Raw genomic sequence first — 15,594 nt, 5'->3', positions numbered from 1 at the left:
CTCCCGCTGGACTTGGCTGTGAGGTTTTTTTTCTCTCTCTCTCTAGTAAAACAATGCCAGAGAGGCTGCGAGTGAGCACCCTGCTTGTTCAGAGGGGTGTGTTAAGGAGCCTTCTTTAAGGAAGGAGTTGGGCACATTTCCTGTGCATTCCTGTTCCCAGGCCTTTCTCTTGTAGAGAGGTTGGGGGACATGCTGACACTGCCTCTGATGAAGTGGAACTGAGTCTGGGGCCAGACCAGTATGCCTGCTCCATCTTCCCTCCCTTTCCTCGGCGTTAACCACTGGGGTTCCAGATCTGGGTGGTGGTGGTGGGGCCTCTGGCTCACCAGATTGTCCCTGGCTGGCAGGGGCAGAGCGGGGCCCACTTAACGAGGATGTGCATCGTGCCGGACTTCCACGTGAGGCTGAGGACCTAGGCTGGAGCTCCAGTGAGTTTGAGAGCTACAGCGAGGACTCTGGGGAGGAGACCAAACCGGAGGCAGAGCCCACCAAGCACCGAGGGTCCTTCCAGCCCAAGGTGAGGAGCCTGGGGGAGCATTACTGAGGGTCTGGGCACCCAGACTCCTTCAGGAAGGGATGTGGGTGGTGAGGGCCAGGCCCTAGACACCCCTGTCTGGGGACCGTCAGTTTCCAGTAATATATGGCGAGTGATCACTGGATCATCCTGAGTCGGGAAAGTAACCTGGGATTCACTGCTTGGCCACAGAGGACCTAGAACAGGGGCAAGTGCTCCTCCAGTCTTCTGCAATTCTGTGCAGACTGGGTCAATTGCTCATGATGTTCCTGGGCTCAGATTGGTTTTCAGAATTCTTCTCAACACAGTGGTCCACGAAGCCCAGCTAAGTGATTAGAGCTGATCCTTGGCTCAGTCAGCTTGGTTTTCCTGCCCTACCAGTTACATACATTCTAGACCCACACAGTTCCATTTGCCCTGGGGAGTAGACAGGTGATGGTGGCGTGTGAGCAGGGGACTGCACCAGAGTTGCTCTGGCCCAGACACTTGCTTTATGAGGAGCCACAGGGTGGACATCTGGTTCCTCTCTTACGCTATCCCTGCTCTTCTCGTGTTCCAAGCAGAGACTAAGATTCAGTGGGGGGAGTTTAAGGGTCTTGCCCATGTGAGTTCCCTTTAGACATGGTGGGGGGTGGGCACAGTATGCCTGGGATTAGGGGCTAGCTCCAGCTGCATCCGCAGGCTTCCTGGGAAGGCTTACAGGATCCCTGTCTGTTCCTGGGTTTCAGGAGCCCCCTGGGAGAGGCATGCTGACTAGAATAGTTCAGAAAGCTTTCACTCAGCCTTGTGGTGGGAAAGTTCAACTGTCTGGATCCCAGACGTCTCAGGATAGGTCATGCCATAGGAAGGGTCTTAATGCTTGCTGACTACAAAACAGAATTCTTTTTTTTTTATTTTTTCTTCAAGACAGGGTTTCTCTGTGTAGTCTTGGCTATCCTGGACGCACTTTGTAGACCAGGCTGGCCTCGAATTCACGGTGATCCGCCTGTCTCTGCTTCCCAAGTTCTGGGATTAAAGGCGTGTGCCACCATGCCCGGCCAAAACATAATTTTTAAGACCCTACTGAGCATCCTCTTAGGTCATGGGTGAAATATTGTGGGATCAGGAAGACCTGACCCAAGCTTGGCAGACCTTTATGGTCTAGAAGGAGATGCTGGTTATGACAGAGTTTATTAAGACTATGGCAAGGACTTGGGGTATGGCACAGTTGGTAGAGTGCTTACCTACCATGCAGGAGGCTCTGGTCCCCAGCACCTCATAAACTGAGTGTGTTGGGGGATACCTCAGGTAATGCCATCACTTGAGAGGGAGCCCCAGGAACCTCTGAGTGAGAGAATGGTGGAGATGGCCTTAGCCTTAGGGAGCTGGTTGATGTCACAGATGCCAGGAGTCTGCTTCCTGGGACCCCTACTCACAGTTTGCCTTTAAACCCTCTGACTTCAGGGGGCACAAGTGGCTCACTACCTTTAAGGAGTGCTGGAGTGGGCCTCTCCTATTGGATCTGTGGCCTGTGGGGACCTTTTGCTCCTTAGCGAACTCACTCAGTGATAGAGGCTGGCTGGGGGCTTTGCACTCTTTCTCGGCAATGTCCCATAGTGCAGTTGGAGGGATTTTTAGCAGGAGAGTCTTTTCTCTATCCATCTGCTAGGGCCTGTGTGCTCCCTAATGGCTGGTTCCCAGAGAGATGGGAGGGTATGTACAGCTTTTCCTCTGCCTAGGGATGCTGCTAAGCACTGCCTATGGGGCTCTACTCTCCTGAGCTTCTGGGTCCCCTGCTCACTGCCTGGCATTGCAGCCACTGCATGTTTCAGGGCCACAAATGCTTGCACATGTGCTGTGTGTACCACATGTGCTGCAGGGCTCTGGGTGGCAGGCATCTGGGGAAATATTTTATCCTGTCTTTGGAGTCTGACTGGAACCCTAGTACCAAGCTAGCTAGGGGAGTCCCCACTTCCAGATGCCCAGGCCAATCAGTTCTAGCCCAAAAAAATTGATCAAAGGGTCTCTAAAGGGACTGCCTGAGAAGCCACTGACTCAGGTGTGAGCAGCTATCTTGAGCTTTCATCATCCCCAAGTGACTGTCTCCTTGGCTACCATGCTCAACGTGCATTTGCTGGGTGTGAGGTGGGCTGCAGTGAGATCATCCCCATGACCTCTTTATAACCAGTCACTGTGACCCAGCTAGGGCTGCCTGAGAAGGGTGGGTCTGTCCTGAAGCACCCACACTGGCCTCAGTCTCATTCTGCTCAGCTCAGCTAGTGACCTTGGCCACTAATGCTTCCCTTGCCTTTGACCCTTAGAGAGGTAAGGGGCCAGAAGGCCAAGGGCTTCATGGTCTCACTCTATAACAGAGTAGGTCTCAGGATAGAGCCCAGCCTGAGCAATGTACTGGCAGCTCAGTGGTCAGTGCTGCTCACAGTAAGAGTTTCACTTATATGAGTAAAGCTCAGAGACGTTAGGTGGCATGGTGAAGGTCACACAGCACAGCCAGAGAATGGCAAGGCCAGGACTCAGCTTCATATATGGGTAAGAAGACGCTATCCACTCATCTGTCTGCCATCCATTCATCTCTCTTCCATCCATCCATTCTTCTATCTATTTAATAAGTACAGAGGACGCATTAAAGGATGGGATGCTATGGCTCCCAGCTTTGAATAGTAACTAAGCTCTGGGCTGTACGTGGGGTGTCCAGATAGCGTTGTCAGCCAAACATGAAGCTGGAGGTCCAGAACCTCTCACAGATACTTTACCAGTGAGGAAACTGCAACTTCAGAGAGGTCCAGAGACTCCTCTGGCTCGTAAGTGGGGAGCCAAGACATGTATGTTGCCTGCAGAATCCCTGCTCCATCTTTCTGCTAGTCTGTCTGTCCGGAAGCAGGCCACGTCTCTCTTGTCTGTGTGCGTCATCAGAATGCCCTGTGGCTCATACAGGCCATGCATTTAAACGTCTGCTTCTTCTGTCTAGCCATTCTCCAGATAGCATATAAACCAGTTACCCGCCATCTATGCTTCCGTGTGGTGGCCCATCCCTCCTTCTCTCCCTCCGTCTCTCCCTTCCTCCCTTTTCTTCCTCTTTCCCTCCCTCTTTTTCTTCCCTTTCCTTCTCCCTCTTCTCCTTCCCTTTCATCCACTTACATTTTCCTCCAGGGGAATGTGGGGGTCAACTTGGACTAGTTTATCTGCATTACAAATCCATATTCAATGGTGTTACTTTGGTAGTGCCTGGCTGGCCAGGGTGAGACACCAAGAAACAGGGCTTATATCCCCAAGAGCCAGTTGGTAAGTATTTATTAGCTCAGCACTGTGTCTGGACATCCAGCCGTCTATCCATCATCCATTTGCCCAGCTATAGCTACCCACCTAAATATAGCCAATTACCCATTTGTTTGCTCATCCATCCATCCATCCATCCATCCATCCATCCATCTATCCATCATCCATCCATCTACCCACCATCCACTACTGCATCCATCCATCCACTCTTGCCCACATTCCTTTGATCCATCTATCTCGATGTTGTCCACTCATCAGTCCAGCAATCCTCTGGCCACTTCACCCTTTCTCTAGGCATTTGTCCACATATCTGTTCATTGTCCCCACCCTGTCCTTCAGACCATCCATCCCTTGCCAGTCATCCACCTTACAAACTCTAATGTTATATGCTCCATTGTGAGAAGGTGAGAAGACACAGTCAACATCGTCCAAGTGTGATTCCCCTGGGGTGAGAAGACACAGCCAACACCGTCCAAGTGTGATTCCCCTCTCGCCGTGAGAGGGAGGCATGGGCTTCTCACTCTGCTGCCTGGCAGCTGGGATTCCCTGCAGCTGAGTCCCAGCTTCGGCTGCCTGGCATGCTGGGATGAATGGCATACTCCAGCTGGACGTACCCAGACCCACTCTCCCACCCGCCTGCCCTGAGTGTCCGTCCGCCGCCACGTGACCTGAGTCTCCTTCTCCCCTGTTGTCTGTGTTTTGTCTCCTCGCTGTCCCCGCCTGCTCTTCTCGCCTGCTCTCCTTCTGCCTGGCCGCTTGGGGCCCCAGCTTTCTCCAGACCTGACTAGGCTAAAGGAGAGATACGTCAGGACTAAGAGAGACATCTTGGCTTTGAGAGTTGGGGGTAGAGACATGCAGGAGCTGAAGTTCAAGTGCGATTGTAAGGTACTGTCTGTCCCTTCTCTCCTGGCCCCAGGGTAGGCCACAGAGGAGGGTGGGTGTGAGCCTCGGGGAGCCTGCCCTTCATACTTGTGACCTGGTTGCACCTCACATTTGCACTGCAGCAGGCTGACACCATGAGCCAGCTGTTCCTTCCACTTCCTGGGTTTTGCCTAGAAGCTCCCCCCACCCCACCTGACACCTGCCAGAGAAATGCCAATGAACCCCAAGATGGCCAGTGGCATTTCAAACCTAAGAGCCCTCCGAGTGACCTAGGGGTCTCTCTCTCTCTCTTTTTTTTTTTTTTAAACATGCAGGTTCTTAGCCAGAACCTGACAGCCATACACCTGTAATCCCCAGGACTTGGGAAGCCGAGGCAGGAGGATTGGGAGTTCAAGACTAGCTTGAGCTACATAGCAGGACTCGGGCTTTTGGGCAATGCTGCTGGCAGCAGTAGATGGCCTTAATTGAGCAGTACAGCTGTGTTGCCCTATGGACCTGGGTTCAATCCCAGCCTTACTACTTCTTCACTGAATGACCTCGGGCAGACAGACCCATTGGCTTCTCTGGGTCTGCTTTTCTCTGCTGTCAGCAGCAGCACCTTAGGGTGGATGTGGGGGCCTGGATGATGACACCTGTAACGTACTTGGTGATATCTGGCTCTCTGAGCTTAGTGATGGTGGCCACTGTTACTTTCTTGTACCTGAATGTCATGGCACCCAGGGATGGCTGTCTTTCCACCATCATTCAGAGCAAGGAAAGAAGGCAGTGGCTGGTGGTCACCCTGCCAGTCAACAGCAGAGCTGGCCTCTGGTCTGGCCATGCCAGAGTCTGAGTGCTGTCAACCCTATACAGTTCTGCCTGCTGCATCAGAACCAGGGCCAGCAGCAGGAGGGGGAGGAACCCCAGCAGATACCCCTGGAGGTTGTGACCCAAGAAGGGAGCAAAGAGAGGAAGCTAGGAGCCCATCGAGGCTTGTACACATGCCAGGCCAGCTCAGGGAACGTTCTGGGGCGTTCACCTCCTGTTCATCTTTGCTCAGAAAAATACCAAGTGAAAGGGCTCTCTGGTGATCCCCCGAAGGCCACTTGAGGAATTCTGAGGATAGGCCCATTGATAGCTCCAGCCAGGCGTATAGCCGCCAGAGTCAAATGTACCTCAGAGGAAAGGCTTACCCATGTGCAGAGTTGGGGGTTGATGCCTGTTCCCCCATTAGATTTCCAAAGGTGCTTATGCCCCTTCCTCTCAAGAGACCAAAAATCATGACTATGGATATAGGGAGGGGCGGGGACCCACTTCCTCTTTCCCTTGTTTCCTGAAAGCCTGTCTTGTTCCTAAAAAGCCACCAGTCCACTGTTGGTTCTTCAGCCTCAACCCCCACCCCTCAGGCTCTCAGCAGTCTGTCCTCAGACCCCAGGAGAGAGGTGCGTATGTAGCCTTTCAGCTGGAGGCAAAGAGCTGCCTGAGGTAGAAGTGCGTCCCAGGGGAACACTCTTTCCCAGACTTGCATCCTCATCTTCACCAGAGTCTTGAGGAAGGAGGGGGTTTCCTGGAATATCCACGCCACAGCTGTGTAGCTCTTCCCATTAATAGCAAAATGAAACGAAATCGCGATTTCAATTCTTAGTCACACAGCACGTCCAGAGTGCCCATTAGTCACATGTGGGCCCCATAATGGGACTGGGCAGATACGCTTTCCACCCTTGAGGAACATTCTGGTAACTCATGCTGGCAGTGTTGAAAGTGTTGGGGCAGGAGCAGGGCAAAAGGGCAGCAGTTTCCTTTCAGATCTGGGTCCTAGTGGTGGGGTGTCTGTTTCCCACTCTGAGCGTGCCACCCTCCTTTCACCTCAAGGCCTGCTTTGCTGGCTTTATTGGCAGCACCCGGGTGTAGCTTCTGCTTTTTGTGGCCTCAGCGTTCCCTCCCTTTCCCTCCCTGTGGCCAGAGGCTCAGAAAGGAAGAGGCGAGAGGGGCGGGGCTTCTCACCTGGCTCAGCTTGGGGAGTAGATCAGCCCTTAGTGACCTCTGCAGACATGTCCTGTTCAGTCTTTGCTCACCTGTAGCTTGCGCTCCTTTGTCTGAGGTTCAGAGAGAAGTGACCTATCCACTTCCTGGGGAGTATGTGAGCCGAGATTTGAACCCAGACCTGGCCCTTTCCCCATCCCACCACCTCCTTAAGTAGAGGGAAGAGGTTATGTCCCCTCCTGCTCACAGAGGGACCCTGGGGCACAAACGCAGTCTCTCCCTGCCGCTCCTGGCCTCTGCTGCTCACCCACTGGGTGGGGAATGGAACAGGGCTGGCTGGCTCTGACATCTGGACTGAGGTCCCTTGGAGGCAGGGGTCCAGGCTCCCCTCAGCCTCCAGTGAGCCCCCTCTGCCTTTACACAGATGACTCAGCTCATGAAGGCTGCCAAGAGCGGGACCAGGGATGGGCTGGAGAAGACCCGGATGGCAGTCATGAGAAAAGTCTCCTTTCTGCATAGGAAAGATGTCCTAGGTGAGCCTGGGTGGCCCTCAGCGGTGTGCTGGGGGTGGGGCATGCTGGAGGAGATGCCACTGGTGCCTGGCCTCTTCTGAATGGAATCCCAAGTGTGTGGGTTGGTCCCAGTTTGCTTCCCACACCTTTGACCGGTGTGGCTGCTTTCTTCTGTGAGCCACGGGGCTTCCCTTCAGTTGTGTGGCCCTGGTTGCTGACTTTCCTGCCTCCTGGTTCACCTGGCCACATCTAGAATGTTCTTTGTCCACCTTCATCTCGCCAGTACTAAACACCGTCCTCTGTGAATCTAACAGCATTTCTTCCAGGGCCTCCAGGTGCTGTGGGGGACACAATATACAGGTGGGGAAATGATGGCTCAGAGTGTCATTAGTCCTTTCGGTTCCTGGGGGAGTATGGAGATGAACATGGGGTGGAGGTGAAAGGTGAGGCAGCAGAATGGAACTCTAGGACAAAGGCCAAGCATGTGCCAAGGCTTTAGGGGGTGTGAGATGTTGGGAGAGCCGATGCCAACATTTGCGAAGCATCTGGTGGGGACTCGCTTAATCTTCACAGGCCACAAAAGAGGTGCAGGAGCAGCAACCATGTTCTGATTTTCAGATGAGGGGACAGGTGCATAGAGGTCATAGACTTTCCTGAGCACACACAGGCATGGGGGTGGTGGAGGAGGCTGGGGTGATAAAGTCAGGGCCAGGTCAACATGGCTCTATGGGCCAGGCTAGATGCTTGCCCTTGACCTTAGAAGACATCACGGAGTATCACCTGGGTTTTAGACAGAAGTGCCCCGTGGTTGAGTTTGATCTATTGACCATTTGTTCATTCAACAAATTGTCTCCCATGGGTTACTGTGGGTTGGAGCCCACCATCCTGGGGCAGAGCTGTGAGCAGAGTGGCTAGGAATTCTGCCATGGAGGGTGATGGGAGGTGAAAGTATCAGTAAATAGGTAATATAATGTCCAGACACAGTAGAGACTCTGGGGAGTCTGGGAGGGAGCTGAGGAAGGGCTTCATGGGGTGTGCTGAGAGCCTGCAGTCCTCTGATGAGGTGGCATTTCAGCATCTGGCATGAGTCATGTGGCTAGTGGGGAGAGGGTTGGTTGGGGAAGTGACGCAGGTGGAGAGGGTCCTGTGGTATCTATTTTGCTACCCTTGTCTCAGCTGCCTGGGCCTTTCTGGCTCACGCAGGCCTCTGCAGGCATCAGGGAGGCAGGCAGCTCCATCACCTGCCAGCCCCCAGGCTTTACCTGGGACCTGGCAGGAGGTGAGGGGGGTCTCCTGCCCACAAGCTCACCGTGCCCAGCCATTGGCTTGGTTCTTCTCCCTTCCCTGCCACTCTTCCCAGATACCCCAGTTTCCCCGAGGCCCCACTCAGGTGTCCATCTCCTGGTTTTGATCCCCACTGGGGTACCACCAATTCCCTCTTCCAGGTGATATTCAGACCGGGACCCTCAAAAGGTTCCCAGCAAGACTCGGCACCTGTGATGTGTTTTATTTTGGGGGACAACAGGCAAAAGGACGAGGGGCTACAGATGTAGGACAGTAGGTTAATGGCCAGTGATGCCCGGGTGGAATTCTGAGAGTGCCAGTTGTTGGGTGGGAAGAGGCCTTGTCCAGGGAGTTCCTGCCTCTGGCCTCACACAGGGACTGGCGCTTAGAAGGAACATGGCTCTAAACCAAGGAGAACCGGCAGAGCCTCCAGGCTCTTGGCGAGTGTGCCTCAGTTTCCTCTTTCACGCAATGGGACTAATAACGGTCCCTGCCTTCTAGGGCCATGGGGATGATGACTGTGTTGCACACCGAGTCCTGCACAACAGGCATTGTTTTTGAGGTCTGTCAGCCCTAGTGGCTTTGGTGCCAGGATCATGTTGACTTGGGTCCCATCCAGTGTCTGGGCCCTCACAGCTGGGACCTCCCCTAGTTCTCAGAGAAGTACCACATAACACTGGGTGTACTGATGACCCCACATATTCAGTGCGGTGCTAAGTGGGTTGGGCACAGGCTGGACGTTTTTACCTTTTGGGGGAGCACTGGCTACTATAACGGAGTAGTAGACAGGCCTGGTGGCTGGGAACTCTTTCTGGGACACCCTCCCCACTCCGCCCACTAGCCCTGGGCCTAAAATGACCCTCCCCCAGAGGCGTTATTAATAGCTGGGCGGCTCGGATCACAGGCCAAGAATGTTCCCCAGCAGCTCATGGGGGAAGAGGAAGCCGAGGAGGAGCAGGCGGCTGGGGTGGGTACGCTGTGATGCCCGAGGCAATATGTGGGCCAGGCAGGAGGGTCTTTGCCACTCCTACCCTCACCCCCATGCTCTCATCCGCTGTCCGTCCTCCTCCTCCTCCTCTGTGTCCTGCTCAGGTAAGGGCCTAAGAAGCTGGGTGTCCTGCTTCTCCAGCAGCTGGACTGGCTAGCACTTCTCTTTTTCTCTGTTTTCCCACTTCCTGCTCTCCGTGGCTGCCATGGCCTTTAGAACCTCTGGATAGCAAGGGCTCATCACCCTGAGCCTCTCATGGGGGCACTCAGATCCTGGGAGGATGGCCCTTCTGTATCCTAGCAGGCCTTCTTTTTCTCTTAGGGCTTTGGACTGCTGTTTGGACTCTATATGCCATAGGCTGAGCCAAGCCCTAGTGGACTGGGGTTCCTGTCACACCGAGCTTAGACTACTCTCTTTTGTGCATCTTTGTTTTGTTGTTGTTGTTGTTTGTTTGTTTGTTTGTTTGTTTTAGTTTTTCAAGACAAGGTCTCTCTGTGTAGCCTTGGTTGTCCTGGACTTGCTTTGTGGACCAGGCTGGCATTTGTTTTTTTAAATGAAAGTACAAAGCTGATGGGGTGTCTAGGCCTGTATTCCCCCCCGCCCCATTTTTGGCATCCAGATGAAAACTATTTTTAGTGCCCAGTGATGGGGACACGAGTGGTTGGCCCATGTCAGGCTGGAGCAGGCAGAGTGGGCGGATCTCAGCAGGGACAATGGTACCTGTTGTGGGGTGCTGTTTTCTCATCCTCTATCTCTCCCTCCTACTCCTCCCATCAAGGGCTGTGGGGGAGCAGCCATGGACCATAGGGGTTCTGAGAATTGGAGTTGGAACTGACCCACTTGGCTCAGGGACAGCTGTTTCCAGTCATGATTCGGGGCTGTTTGAGTGGGTCTCATCTCTAGGGCTCTAGCGGGACTTTTGCCACCTTACCCCCACCTCCCGCCTTAGCTGTGCCATCTTCCTGCTTGTCTTTCCAGGTGACTCGGAAGAAGAAGATATGGGGCTCCTGGAGGTTGGTGTGACAGACATCAAACCTCCCGCCCCAGAACTGGGCCCCATGCCAGATGGCTTGAGTCCTCAGCAGGTCTGTGGGGAGGTGGGACGGTCTGCAGGGGAGAGCTGGTGGCTTCCCATCCTGGTCCCTTGGGCTATGCTAGTTAGGGGTGGTGGGCTTTAATAGGGAACTGGACACTGTGTGCTCCATACTGTGGGTCTGGGGATGGTGAGGTGCATTTGGGATGCTTAAGACCCACTGGCTCCATGACTTCCAGAGCAGGGGGTATCTGTTTGTCCATCCCAGGTGGTTCTGAGGCTCCTGGGTTCTGTAGCTGTCAGCTTCCCTTCTTGCCTTTGGGACCAGTTCTGCTCCTCGGGTCCCACACCCTGACTGTGCTTTTGGCCTGAGCAGGTGGTCCGGAGACACATCCTGGGCTCCATCGTGCAGAGTGAAGGCAGCTACGTGGAGTCGCTGAAGCGGATACTCCAGGTACCATTTCAGAGGACTCTTGAGGGTCTCTGGGATGAGGGAGGGAGGAAGGGACCTGGAGGACATTTTATAAAGAACATTTGGAGATTGTGGTAGTTTTAAGGAGAAAGGGCTGTTCTTGCTTTTTGAGGAACAGCAAGTGGGACAGCAAGGGTTTGCAAGGCCTGTGCTTACAGGGAGAGCTGTCTTCTGAAGTGAGACTGAGAGTCTTACAAATGAGAGCATCAGCCGAGCGGTGGTGGTGCATGCCTTTAATCCCAGCACTCAGGAGGCAGAGGCAGGCAGATCGCTGTGAGTTCGAGGCCAGCCCTGTCTACAAAGCGAGTCCAGGACAGCCAATGCTACACAGAGAAACCCTGTCTCGAAAAACCAAACCTAACCAAACCAAACCAAACAAAACCCAAAAAACAAAAAAAAAAACAAATGAGAGCATCAAGGCATGTGCTCCCTTTGTGCCTGGAAGGGGTTGTGTCTTTTTGGCCATTCAGATAGTCCTCAAAGCAAGGGTGCAGGGGTACACCCCTCTTTCTTACACTGCGGTGCCCAGGCCACGCTAAGTAGATGTTGAGTGACATGTATAAAACACCCGTGTGTGGTTTGGGCCTCCAAGACCTGAACTCCTCAGAGATGTCAGAGGGACTGCTGGTGTGGGATCTGTTTTTAGACCCATACGGAGGTGCACAGGCATCAGAAGAGGTCCTTAGCTTTGAGAGCTCAGAGAACTGTAGTAGCCTGGCACCCCACTGCTCAGCCACACAGATGGCTCTGAGCTTCTCCACCAGCCAGCCTTGGCACTGAACCTCCCACCCAGAGCCCTCACACCCAGATGGTATGTAGAAGTGATCATGTGTCACTTCCAAACTAGCTTAACACAGAAGTTCTGGGGAGGTTTTGGGACGGCGGAGGCAAGGCAGGAATGTCATATTCGTGTAGAACCATCCGGAAACGTCCGCGAGGAATGCAGGATGTGTCTGCTTGTGTCAGGAAGGCCCCACTGAGGTGTGGGGGAGGGGGCTGCCCAGTTCTCCACCTCTGCCTTGTCTGCGTTGAGGATTGCCAGTCTCATTCCCCACCCCCACCCATCCTGGCAGGACTACCGCAACCCCCTCATGGAGATGGAGCCCAAGGCCCTGAGCGCCCGCAAGTGTCAGGTGGTGTTCTTCCGTGTCAAGGAGATTCTACACTGTCACTCCATGTTCCAGATCGCCCTGTCCTCCCGAGTGGCCGAATGGGACTCCACTGAGAAGATTGGGGACCTCTTTGTGGCCTCAGTAGGTGTCCCTCCTTTGACTCGCTGGCCCAGCCTCCACCCCCACCTGGTTGCCTCAGAGCCCCTCAGTCATTGTATCCTGCGCTGCAGGCTGGGCACGACACCTTGATGTCCCAGAAGAGGTGTGCCAGGCCACGATGATGTTGAAGCCAGGGTCTAGTCTGGAGACCAGCCTCAGGGTGGTCTGACAGGGTGGTCTGACAGGGTGCAGGTTCTTTTCCAAGCGTGACGTGTGTGATCAGTGAACGTTTGCGCATGCCGGCTCAGGCTGCATTCATAGCTCCAGGATGAGGCCTCAGGATCCACAGAGCCCCGGATCGTGGTCCAGGAGACCTGGTTCCACCTCAGGGAGATCTGAGGGTGTCTCTGGGCTCAGATTCTACACTTGTGGATTCCTGCTTGTCAAACTGAAAATCCTCAGACTCCAGAGAGGGAGCTAGGGAGATAAATGGCCAAGCCAGCTTTGCTCGGCTGTAAGCCTCTCGGTTCTGCTAGTGGGAAGGGCAGGGTTTTGAGAATGACAGTGTTTGGGAGAGCGGACGTGACATCCCAGGTGGGTGTGTCCAGGGGGCTGTGGTGAGAGGTTGCCTGACTTCCCACTTCTGTAGCTTAGCTGTGGATGCATCTCCCCGGCGAGGGCTCAGGGACATTTCATTTCCTGGGCATGGTAAGAAACTAGATGGAGTGCAGGCAATGTCCCTGCCCTAGGGTACCCACTCTCTCCTGTGGATTCCGAGTTGCTGTAGAAAGCCTCTCTGGTTCCTTAGACCTTGACAGTCTCCCCAACCCTGAGCTCCCTTCTTCCCTGAGCAGGGTGTCAGAAGAGTGATAAGATGGGTACGGCTGCTTCCCTTCCCCATGTTGCTACAGTTCCCACTCCCGTTTCTTACAGTTCTCTAAGTCCATGGTCTTAGACGTGTACAGTGACTATGTGAACAACTTCACCCACGCCATGTCCATCATCAAAAAGGCCTGTCTCACCAAGCCGGCATTCCTCGAGTTCCTCAAGGTAGCCTGGAGCCATGCGGTCCTCACTCTGTAGGGATGGACTTGAGGGAGGTGGGACAGGAGAGAAGAGCCATTGTCTTACCAACTTCAGTGTCAAGGCTATGGGCTAGGTTATCTGGGAACCCCAGTCTCTTGGGAGATAGCCCTTCTCTGCCCTGGGAGGAAGGTGAGAGGGTTAAAGGGTCTGCAGTCAGCTCAGGATCCTGGAACCTCCACGGGGTGCAGGGCAGACCTGGTGCAGACGGATCTGTGTGGTGGTGGGGACCACAGTGTTGCCTGTGTTCCCATGAGCTGTAGCTTCCTTGGCTGTGAAGTGGTTTGGGGATTTCCAGGTTTTGTACTTCATCTGGGAGCACAAGATTCAAGGCTTTGGAAAGCTGCAGAACCCTTGAGTAGCTGTGGATAGGCTCCAAGGTCCCCTGTGGTGGGGTGTGGTGGACGAGGGACTTGTATCCGAAAGAGGACACAAGTGAAGAGCTATGTACCCCAGTGAAGAGGAAGGACACGCACCAGGAAGGCTTTCTTGAGGGGGACCATCTGGCATGGGTTTAGGGAAGACGGAGAGCTGTTTCCAGTGCAAATACTGATAGGAGTTGGAGGCAGGAATGTGGGAGCAAGCAAGGCTGGAAGGATTCTGGGAGCATGGGATACCCCTTAAAGGATACTCACTCCCTCATGTAGCGTAATTTGGACTCTTCTGGATCTTCCGGCCTTGGGTGAGGTAAAAGTATTTAAGGAGAGCTTTAAGCTGGGGTAGGAAATGTGGAGACTGGCAAGGAAGCCATGAGGTTGCCGGGGATACGGGCCAGGCCCCACAGGACACATGTGGGTGGGGCAAGCAAGCAGACAGGAGGCAGGACAGGGAGACCCTGTGCCCACTCACACCCTGGCCCAGGCCTCTGCTCTTAGGGAACAGATGGCAGTGAGTAAACTGTTAGGTTTTCCAGTCTTGCTTTTGGTTGCAAAGCCTTCACTGGCTGTTCGGATCCCCTGAGGGTGTGGCTTACATAGGGTGTGCCCTGATGGGAGGCATACATCCCCGATTGTGGATCCGAGGTGGAACAGGTTCCTAGGATAGGGATTTGGTCTGGACTCTGGTGCTGGACCCTTACTGTTGGAGACTGACAAGTGACACAGCCTTGTCCCCGCAGCGGCGGCAGGTGTGCAGTACAGACCGAGTCACCCTCTATGGACTGATGGTGAAACCTGTTCAGAGATTTCCACAGTTCATCCTCCTGCTCCAGGTACTGCCAGGGGCTCCCCAAGGGCCAGGGGATGGCTGCGGACACGGAGGGAGGGTGGATCTCATCTGTGGCCCACTCCTGTGGCAGCCTGTTGTGTGCAACAGCGTTAAAAAAAAGCTTTCTTTTATTTTAAATTATGTGCATTGATAAGTGTCTCTGTGTGGGCTTGTGTATGTAAGTGCTGGTACTTTTGGAGGCCAGGGCCATTGGATCCAATAATGCTAGAATTACAGGCAGTTTTGAACCACATGATATAGGTGTTGGGAAATTGAAATAGGGTCTTGTGTGTGTGTGTGTGTGTGTGTGTGTGTGTGTGTGTGTGTTCATAGTGAACATGTGGAGGTCAGAGGACAGCTTGCAGGAGTTGGTTATATTTTTCCACGTGGCTCCCAAGACTTGAATTAAGGTCCCAGGCTTGGTGGCACGTGCCTTTACCTGCTCAGGCAGGAGGGGAATGAGGGGTAGTGTTCCAGAATCCTCAGGCTGCCCTCTTACCTCCCTTGACCAGGATGCCTGAAGGGGCATCTGCCCCATGCAAGATGGGGGTGGGGGCTGGAGAGATGGCTCAGAGGTTAAGAGCACTGGCTGCTCTTCCAGAGGTTCTGAGTTCAATTCCCAGAAACCACATGATGGCTCACAACCATCTGTAATGAGATCTGGTGCCTTCTTCTGGCCTGCAGATGTACGTGTAGGCAAAACACTGCATAAATAATAAATAAACAAATCTTAAAAAAAAAACAAAAAATGTCCTCAGACAGTGTCATCTGGCTCCCGAGAGGCAGTTGCCAGGCTGAGGACCTGGTAGTACCCTTGTGCCTACCTGCAGTGATGTTGTACAGTGGACATGGGCTCTGAGCTGAGCACACCTTTTTCCAAGTCAGTACACACTCTCCACAGAGGTTTTGTTTGGCCCACCACCTCTCAGTGTGCAGGGCTGTGGCATCAAGCATGGTCCGTCTGTGGAAATTCCTCATCTTCCCTCATTGAAACTCTGGACCCAACTCTTCTGTCTCCTCAGCCCCTGGCAGCCACTCCTCCCGGCTGCAATGTTCTGTGTCTGAAAACTGATCATGCTACAAGCTGCCTCCAAGTAGAATTGCATATGTTTGTGTCTGATGATGCTGAGCCCTCATTATTCGGCCATGTTGTAGCCTGGGCGAGAGTTGCCTT

General features: G+C 53.8%; 1 protein-coding gene across 2 annotated transcripts in view; it reads left to right on the top strand.

Annotated features, from left to right (window-relative positions):
- Positions 1 to 15,594, top strand: part of Arhgef10l (Rho guanine nucleotide exchange factor 10 like) — a 101,291-nt gene that overhangs the window by 24,439 nt on the left and 61,258 nt on the right. The window contains exons 6-13 of one of the 2 annotated variants that reach the window (XM_051172099.1): positions 348 to 517; positions 4,556 to 4,672; positions 7,056 to 7,164; positions 10,394 to 10,500; positions 10,825 to 10,902; positions 11,994 to 12,173; positions 13,065 to 13,181; positions 14,332 to 14,424. In XM_051172099.1, coding sequence (XP_051028056.1) covers positions 348 to 517; positions 4,556 to 4,672; positions 7,056 to 7,164; positions 10,394 to 10,500; positions 10,825 to 10,902; positions 11,994 to 12,173; positions 13,065 to 13,181; positions 14,332 to 14,424 — 971 coding nt within the window. The remainder of the gene's footprint in view (positions 1 to 347; positions 518 to 4,555; positions 4,673 to 7,055; positions 7,165 to 10,393; positions 10,501 to 10,824; positions 10,903 to 11,993; positions 12,174 to 13,064; positions 13,182 to 14,331; positions 14,425 to 15,594) is intronic. The other variant, XM_051172101.1, reaches the window with a different exon arrangement.

Source organism: Acomys russatus, chromosome 29 (genome assembly GCF_903995435.1).
Source record: "Acomys russatus chromosome 29, mAcoRus1.1, whole genome shotgun sequence".
Taxonomy (NCBI): domain Eukaryota; kingdom Metazoa; phylum Chordata; class Mammalia; order Rodentia; family Muridae; genus Acomys; species Acomys russatus.
This window is presented reverse-complemented; position numbering and strand designations above follow the sequence as displayed.